This window comes from Poeciliopsis prolifica, unplaced genomic scaffold, assembly GCF_027474105.1.
Source record: "Poeciliopsis prolifica strain line A6 unplaced genomic scaffold, Auburn_PproV2 SCAFFOLD004, whole genome shotgun sequence".
Lineage (NCBI taxonomy): Eukaryota > Metazoa > Chordata > Actinopteri > Cyprinodontiformes > Poeciliidae > Poeciliopsis > Poeciliopsis prolifica.
Genome location: NW_026562379.1, coordinates 4,344,231 through 4,353,619, shown reverse-complemented (window position 1 = coordinate 4,353,619; position 9,389 = coordinate 4,344,231). Strand labels below are relative to the sequence as shown.

General features: G+C 37.8%; 1 protein-coding gene across 1 annotated transcript; it reads left to right on the top strand.

The window, feature by feature from the left end:
• The first annotated feature begins 852 nt into the window (after positions 1 to 852).
• Positions 853 to 8,813, top strand: nlrc3l (NLR family, CARD domain containing 3-like). Its single transcript, XM_055029038.1, has 12 exons — positions 853 to 1,115; positions 1,476 to 1,667; positions 3,198 to 3,290; positions 3,426 to 3,600; positions 3,910 to 4,057; positions 4,249 to 4,341; positions 4,537 to 4,889; positions 5,541 to 5,747; positions 5,979 to 6,154; positions 6,236 to 6,506; positions 6,604 to 6,819; positions 7,714 to 8,813. Exons 1-12 carry the CDS (start codon positions 1,102 to 1,104, stop codon positions 8,092 to 8,094), a joined length of 2,319 nt encoding a protein of 772 aa, XP_054885013.1. The 5' UTR covers positions 853 to 1,101; the 3' UTR covers positions 8,095 to 8,813.
• Positions 8,814 to 9,389: the final 576 nt, after the last annotated feature.

Genomic DNA, 9,389 nt, shown 5'->3' with positions numbered 1-9,389 from the left:
AATCAAACATATTGTACTGTACTCTACAAATTCATCTGGAAAGACTTGTTGAAATGACACAATCAAAAACAAATGCATTGCTCACATGAATACTTCTTAAAATAAATGATTTCATCTCTAATATTTACAATTGTTCCATAACGTTATGGAAGCTGTTTTCTGTGAAGGTGCTGATGACTACTAAGACAAATTAATGTCAATCACTTCTGTCATTCATTCACCATAAACTGCAGATTTTACTTTATGGGAAGATCTTCCACCTACGTCACAGGACGGCAGTTAGTTTTACTGTTTACCAGCAGCTTAACAACTGACAAAACTGCATTGGATTAAATCATGTTTACTTCGTCTGCACTGTTCAGAGGCGAGCATTACTGGTGAAGCAATACGGCACATTCCTACAGGCCAGTTAGGACATTCTTGGATCATAAACTGTCAGTGCACTTCCGGTATGGAGCCTAAACCTTCAGAATAAGCTAAATGTTAATAGCGTGTTAATAATGTGCCCTGAAAATCAACGTGGTGGATCTGACTGAGTTTTTTTTTTTAAAAAAACCAAGCAACTATGTACTTTAATATAAGCTAGGAATTAAATAATTACAGACAAGAGGAATGTCTTCATCTACAGATTCAAGTTAGGATTCTGACGGGGCCTGTCAAAAGCGTTATTTATTCCTTTTAAAAGAAAAAATTGACGGTAAACTTAAAGATTACAGCATAATTCCGCCAGGAGGAGGATAATGTAACAGCATACAATAATAAGACAAGAAAATTAACAAAACTGCACCAGGTTGAAATGATCGTAAAAACTGAAGCTCTTACTCTGAAAATAAAGAGCCGGAAGTTGTTTAGATGAAAAATGATCAGGAACTGAAAGTTAGACACGGCTCTATTCAGAACCTTTTAAGTTTTACCCTGTTTTGCTTGTATCATTAGCTAGTGGAAGTACATTTGTTTTACACCTCGTCGCCTTAGCACTGCTGGGTGTTGATGTAAATACAGCAGAGAGGTTTCCAGGCTATAAAGTCACGTAAACCAGGTGTTTTCAGTTTCATTTCCGCGTGTCTTAATCTCACCTGGCAAATATCACCGCCAAGAACCATGGACCCAGAAAAGTAGGTTGTGTTTTTTGTATAAAGCAAATGTCGATGTTTGTTTTTAATTTTTTGGTATGAAACATTTCTTGCATGTAACGTAGTTCTACTTGTAAGCACCACTGTGACACAGTTTTAGCTTATGCTAACAAAAAAAAACCATTTTAGCGGATTTGGCTACAAATACTTGATGATTTGGAATAATTTTATAGTTGTTATTATGGTTGCATAAATGTTAGCGCATTAGTTACAGTATTGTAGCACAGATATTACATGTTCACATACTAAAAACTGAAATGTGTGGTGTGCTTTTTTTCCATGGCTCCTTCCTCTGACAGCCATAAATTAAGTCAACTAAATCTTTTCTTTTGATTTCCACAGCAACCAAGCTGCAGGAAGTGATGTGGAATCGGACAATGAGACCTATGAGAGGCCCCCATCCAGTTATGGTTCGATGAAGAGCGAATGTGATGAGATGGAGAAGAGGAGCAATGAGGAAGAGGACGAAGGGGCAGGAATCGCTGAAGTGGTGTGTTTTGCAGCACCTAATCCTCCTGCTCCTCCAGTTGTTGGGTAATTTTTCACACAATTACACATTGTCCCAACTTCCCTGTGTCTTCTATGCATTTTGGTGCTTTAGAATCAGATTCGATCTGTACTGACCTTTGCTTTGCTATGTGTTTGGGCTGGTTTCACCTCATATCGCATTACTATGGTGTGAAGTTATATTATACCCTCTGATTGTATCACTACATGGAAAAAAATATTTGCCATATTTACAGAAACTAGTACACACCGTTCTTATTTCTTTTGATGGCTTTTACTTTTAAAGTTAATAATATACACCGATCAGATGTATCATGACATTCTGACTATGACTACATGGCTTCTTTGCTTTGGCCCCCAAATTAGCTCCACTAGACCCTCAAAGAAGTGTTGTGGAGTCTTGGAGAAATATGTTTACAGCAAATCCCTGAACTCAAACTGGGAGCTGAGACTTGTTTTAAGCTATTCACTGATCTTTATCTGACCCCTTTCTAACAGCAGTGTGAGGTGCAGTAGATTACCTGTTGTGTCAGATCACACATTGCAGCCTTGATTTTTCCCATTTACATCAGTGAGCGTTGGCTACGTAAAGCCCTCTGATTTGTTTTACTGCTAGACCTGTCATTGATTGTGTAGGATAACCCCTGGAGGCTGAGAGCATCCCTTCAGAGCTTTCGGATGTGCTCTAACTGGCAACTCATCATCACAATTTGCCTCTTACAAAACTCACTCAAATCTTTATGCTTGAATATTTTTACTCCTTCTAGGCTCTATGTTAAAGAGATACACATTATTAGCAAGTAGTCACACTGATCGGTGTGTAAAGTTAATACATTTCTATCATACTTTTTCTAAAACACATGCATAAAATTAACATTTTAGCAAAGGTGAAACATTTAAGCAATTACATATAAATCCTCTGATCCAGCAGAGTTGTGTAGACATTCATTTCTTCAGGATATGAGAACTCAGTGGTGATTTCTTTTTTTGTGGTTTGTGCTCTCTCTTGGATCTGTTGTCAGTCCAAAGTTTATTGTTGAGTTTGACATTAAGAAGCTTTCCTCCTATTAAATGGGCTCACTGAAATCCCTTCATCTTTGTCTCTGTTACTGACGAAATGCATGTAAATGCCAGAATTCAAAGAAAGCTTCAAGAAAAAAAAATTCTTGCATTTAGCGGACATGAATAATTTCTGTCATTCTAACTGACTGAGAACAAGAGAAGTCAGGTCTTATTTAACTTCAGACAATGAGAAAACAAATGTGCTTGTCTTTTCAGGGCTGTGTAAATTTATCGATCCTATGATATTGATCAGTATTGTTTTCCTCAAAAAGCATAGATTTTATCTATAAAAGCAGCAAATGACCTCCAGAAAGTCAGACAAACTACTGACTGGATTACTAGATTCAGCCTTGATACTTTCAAGCAAAATGTACCAGTAAATTGATTTAAAACTTTTGAATAACAAAGGGTTTGCTTTTTTAATGTTTAAGAAACCTCAGGTTTTTTTTTTGGTCCTTATAAGAGTTTTGTGTTAATCAGATAAATATTTTGCAGGTCTCAGATGGGCCGCTCTCGGTATACAGAGACACTCTACACTGAAGCCACTGAGCTGACCAGGCCACCAGAAGGGATGGTGATTGATGCAGGGTAAAGAAAACACAGACACACTACTATCATGTGGAGTTATCTATAATTTGACTTTCAAGTGTATTAATCAGAATAAATGTATTTCTATTTTACACATACCAAAAAAGTTTTAAATAAGTTAATTTTCTCTCTCAGCTCTGAAGAACTAGATGAGCTCGAAGATGCAGAATTGGATGATGACGACGAACTTCTGACAACTTGTTCTCCTGAACCACCCGAGCCTCTAGAAATGGAAGGTTTACCTCAGGAGGATGAGAACAGCCAGCCAGGAAAACTAGACCCAGAATTGGATTTGCCTCATGTATTCAAAGTTCGTACACACCTTTTCTATTGTTGTTTTTGCTATCAAACAATTAACATTATCTTAGATAAGATATCTTATCTAAGATAACATATCTTAGATAAGGCTAAGATATCTTAGCCTTATCTTAGCCTTATCTGTCTAAGATAAGGTTGCATTTTAAATTAATTTACCAGCTGATGATTTACGCCTTCCTTGCATCTTTTTATCAGTTAATCTTTGTACGAGGGGTTAACAAATTTTTCCATTTGAGAGTTAAATTATTTGTACTCCTTGTAACTAAAAAGTTAACATTTGTCCATTTCTCTGTGTCTGAAGAGTATCCAGGAAGTTCTGTCCCGGCTCAACAAAGATGAGCTGTTCAAGTTTAAGATATGGTTTAAAAAATGGGAGCCGCTTCCCGTCTTGCAGGAAGTCCTGGATGGAGATGTTCTCGATTTTGTGGATAAGATCATTGAACAGTTTGGTAAGAAAACTGCCAGGATGTGTCAGTCTGGTGGAGCTCAAAACTGGGAATAAAGCAGATTTCTGTGATTCTGTTGTTGTGTCATTAGAGGTAGTGTTCACATAGTATTTGGATGGATCATTGTGCAGCGTGTGCTTCCTGTTACTTTTCCATCAGCTGCTAACTTGTCTGATTTTGCTTTTCATGTCCAGGCCAGGATAAAGCCCTGTCAAAGACAATAAGCACACTTGAAAAATTGGAGAAGACAGAGGAGATTAATGACCTGAAAACAAAGTGCGCGAAAGGTGAGACAAAGCCGGGGCATTTTGAAGAAAGACCACAGTACACAAATTGTATTGCAAGCAGCTCTTTAAAAACCAGATTTAACCCATTCATAGTGAAACATCTAGTACTTTATTAAATGAAACATATGTTTGAAATTGGCTTAATTAACTCTTTATTCAGGACTCCATTAATTTTTTCCTTTTCTCCTCCAACAGCTATGTTTCGTTTTTACCTGAAAGAGTATATATTTCGTAAAAGTCAAATCATACACGAGGGTGTGCCTCAACCCGGAAAGCAGCAGTTTCTGAATGCCGTGTATGTGGAGCCTCAGATTTCCATCCGTGGCTTTGGAGGAGTTGACCCGTCTCATGAGATCTTGGCACAAACCCCGAAACCTCTCCAAGTCCCCAGTGAGGACTCGTTCGTTGCCTTGAACGATCTGTTCCGACTGCAGAAAGAAGATGGCTCACCCGTGAAGACGGTCGTGACCACGGGGATCCCAGGAGTCGGGATGTCTGTCTCTGTGGCAAAGTTCTGTCTAGACTGGTGTGAGGAAAAGGCCAACAGGGTGAGAACTGACACAAGCTTTCTTTTGGTAATCAGTAGTATGTGCAGGACGCGGGATGGTTGAAGTCAATCCATCCCGTGATATGGACGAAGTCAAGAGGTTCAAGGTAACTTGTGGGGAGCATGGGTGAATCTGTTGTTAGGGCAATTATAAGTGGTCTCAATGAATCTGAGTTTTATGGAAGAATTGAGAGAAAAGAGCCATCATTGCCCTTCTTTAATTTTTTCACAACTGATCCAGTTATCTTTTAAACTCATATTAATTAGCTATTTTAGGTTTGCAGTGGGACCAGAGTAACTAATTTCATTCCACCTCATGTTTTTAACATGTTTGAAATGAAAATGAATTTCTTGAATCCTTAAAACAGACAGCTTTTATTTGAATATCTCATCAACTTTCCTCTTATTTTGATTTCTTTTTCCATTTCTGCCTGTTTTTCTTCATTCGTTACTACAGCAGTGTGCACCATTTGGTAACATTGTCATTAATGTAATGTGTCATTATTGTCATTGAAATTTGATATTAATTTTCCACACTACAGATGTAGTTTATTTTTCTGTAGATATCTTTGAAACACAATTTTGTTTGTTTGCTTGCATATTTTTATATTTTGGAAATTAAACTTTTTCATTCCTTTTAATTTCTGCTCAGGATATTCAGTACATCTTGAAGCTTTCGTTCCAGACCCTGCGGCATTTCCTGCAGAAAGAGTATGAGGAAGAAGGCATTTCAATGCAAGATTTATTGGAGTATCACCACTCTCCTATAAAGGGTCTGAATATACTGGAGGAAGAGAACGCCAAATATGTCATCATAATGGACTGTTATGATTGCTACGAGGCGCCTCTGGACTTTAAGGTATCCACTATGAACACATTTGGGAGAATCTTCAAAAGTCATCTAAATAAATTAACGTTTTGCTGATGTTCTGTTTAACTGACATGGATCTGTTGAAAATAATAAAGAAGTAAATAAATAAAAATAAATCTAGGAAAATAAAAACAATCTCAGAAATAAAAAAATGTCTTGTTGGAAAAACAAATGTTTTTTTTTTTTCTAAAAGGTTTTATGTTCTGTTCTTATATTCAGAAAGCTCCAGAGATTACTGACAAGAACACCAAAACACACATAAATAATCTAATTGTTAACCTCATACGAAGAAATTTGCTTCCGAATGCTCGACTCTGGATCCTGGGAAGACGAGCAGCGATCACCGAGATACCCGCTAAGTTTGTAGATGTTATTGCTGAGCTGCAGGGTTTCAGGTAGGTGATTTCTTTTATTTGTTAAAAGTCTCTCTTTCTATCGGTTTGCTTTTTCTTTACCCTCTTCTCTGTGTTTTCCAGTGATGAGATGAAAGACGAGTACCTGACCAAACGCTTTGATAACCCTCAGTTAGCAGCGAATATTGTGAGACACTACAAGCGCGTGCCGATACTTCAGATTCTTGCTCGCCAGCCATTTTTCACCTGGATGGTGGCAAAAATAATCAAGAGCTGCTTTAAGCAGGCGAACTACGGAAGCAACAAGCCCAGAGTGACGCCGTTTCTCATCCACTTTATTATCATTCAGACGAATCGCATGCTGAAGTTCTACTTCAGAAAGAGGGATAATGAGGTGTGTGCTGCTTTTCCCTGCATAAATGTTGTCTCTCCATCTCTTAATTTCAGTGTGAGCATTTGAAATGATTTGTTTCTGGCTTGTTTTCATGTAGAAATGGACCGACGTCGAGGTTAACTTGCTGAGAATGTTAGGGAAGATGTCCTTCAAGATGCTGGAGAAGAACACCAACGTGTTCACCGAGGAGGATGTGAAGGATGTGTCTCTGGAGTTGAACGAGGTGGTTGTGTTCTCGGGCCTTTGTACTGAGCTCGTTCCTACATTCATCACTGGGAAAAGGACTTTCTGCTTCTCTCACTACACCATTCAGGTAAACCACTATGTCGTGTCTGTATATTACACCCAACTAATGATTTAGGGAGAATTTAACTCCTTGCTAATGAGTCTGCAGTTCACTCTTGATAAAAAATGTGAAATTGAAGCATTTTTCAAAACTGAAGCCGTTCTGTGAGAATTTTATTGGAGATTTGTAAGAATTAATCTAGGCTTTAAAATATGAGAAAGTTGGTCCTAAATCATTTTTTAGATAACCTTAGACTAAAACAACCAGGTTCTATACAAATAAATTCATGCTGTTTGAGACACAGGTGTCAAGAGGAATGTTATTTTGATGGTCTAATTTGGACTTTTATGAGCTATTTTTAAACTATGTGAGGAAAATCAGCTGATGTCAAATTAACATTCACTCAGAGCAAGATCCAAGAGACATTTGAGCCCGATGCGTGCGGTCGTCTTCAGCTCGAGCCCGGCTGTATCTCCACAGATATGTGGCAGCTCTGTGATCGTCTCTGGCTTAGTCACTGTAAGAGCTGGACTTATTTTAGAAAAATAGCTGTTTTATAACTTAAATTCACAATATTTTCAATCATTATCGATCACTTGGAAAGTCTAAGGTTGTTTATCCTTTTCGGTGGAGGCAGAGTGATGAGCAGCAATGTCAAATAAAAGTTTTTCTTCCCTGCCACAATAAACATTTTATTTGGTGCAATAAAATGTTTGTCTCATTTTATTGCACCAAATACCCCAGAAGTTGCTTTTAACCCTAATCACATTGTAGTTTCTACTTTCCCCCACTAGGTGGCGGAGCTGCTTAAGAGAAATGGAAAGCAGTGTGACATTAAACCTGCCTGCTACATTTGTAAAAACTGTAGCTATTTACAGTACTCCTAACCAATCCTTTAACATTCGCTGTTTCCTCTCCTAGGAGTTCATGGCTGCTCTGTACGTCTTCTTAGCGTTCCACCTCGACTCTAAGAACGTTCTGGAGAGTAGCTTCCTGCCCAGAGTCTTGTCATATAAAATCAATGGCAAATCAGCTGCAGGCCTTGTGCAGTGCGCTGTCACCCGGACCCTGAGCTCCAAGCCGGGACATTACGACATGTTCCTGCGTTACTTGTGTGGCCTGTTCTCCCTGCACTGCCACGACAACCTGCTCAAGGGCTTCCTGTATTCACACGGCGTCCCGAAGGTAGAAGGACTGGGGGAGGTGGAGCAGTTACTGGATCAGACCATCGAGGCCGCGCCGGAAGACAGGAAGCGGAATCTTAGAGAGTGTCTTCGAGAGATGACCCAGGAAGATGAATGAGCTGAGATTAGAGCATATCATGGATGAAGACTGTTTTGATTTGTCATTCAACTATGTTTTAAATAAGGTGATGTTGGAAATAACATTAAGTGACAATAATTGAAGCAGTACTGGCTCTTATTATGATGAAACAAAGAATAGTCTATAGTGTTTTAGCTGCATCTGATGGCATAAAATGTTTTTTTTTATACATTCTAAGTAGACTTTTTACAGCACTGTGGTAACCTGTGTATTTACCTTTAAAATACATTTTTTTTTGTTTTTTCTTATTTCAGTATACCGTTATTTTATTTACGTCCAGTCACTGGATAACTTTATTTGCCTAAGGAGAGAGAAATGACACTATTAGTTAAGGTGAAAGTTAGGGATCCTCAAATCCAGTCCATCTGATTGTGGTGTGTGGAATCCCAGCCTTTGGGGATTTGATGTGACAATCTCTGGTTTAGATAATAAACCAAACGACATAGAAACGAACAGGCTTTAGAGTTTTTGCAGAAGAAAGCAAAATGGAGAAACAAGACTCCAAAACTAAGTTGAGATCATCTGCTTTCCTTCTCTTTCACATTTCCTTAAACTTGATAAAAGGTATTTTGTTTTTTTTTTTTTGCTTGTTTGAATATTTTTCTTCTAGTTGTGTTGACTTTTTCAAACATTGTTATTGATTATGCTTGGTGAATGTAAGGGGGCATATAAAGAGTTTTTCCTACTTTAATATAACATTTGATTGTCTGAATCTGCATTTTTTGGTTTCACTCCTGCCAGTTTTAATCCTCCTGATTAAAATTGTCAGTAACAATAAGATCCAAACACAAAGTTTCTGTGGTGTTGACACAGCTGTGGATGTTTTCTAGAGAAAGATTCTTTTACATGAGTTTTTCTGCTTCTCCTACGTACCAGAGAATGAACATCAATGTGAGATTTGACTCTCACTATAAGGTTCCTATTTTCAAATGGGACTTGACTACGTTTACTTAGTGTTGTTTTTATGGTTGTTCTTTTTCCCCATCTTCAATTTGTACTTTCATGAAATCAACAAATATAGTCAAGCTCCATTTGCATCAGAGATTCAGATCCTACCAGGAAACTCAAGTTTCTCAATTAAATTATGCACAAGAAACCCTGATAAAATACACATTTGGTCCTGACAATTTAAAAAATTGGAAATACTTCCATTTAATTTTTTTTCAAGTTTTCTATTGTGGGGACTTGGAGCCTAAACTGCAGATGTAAACTCACTGTTTCTACATTGTTTAATTGTTACAGTTATAGTTTCTCTAACTTCCCATTGCTGTTTA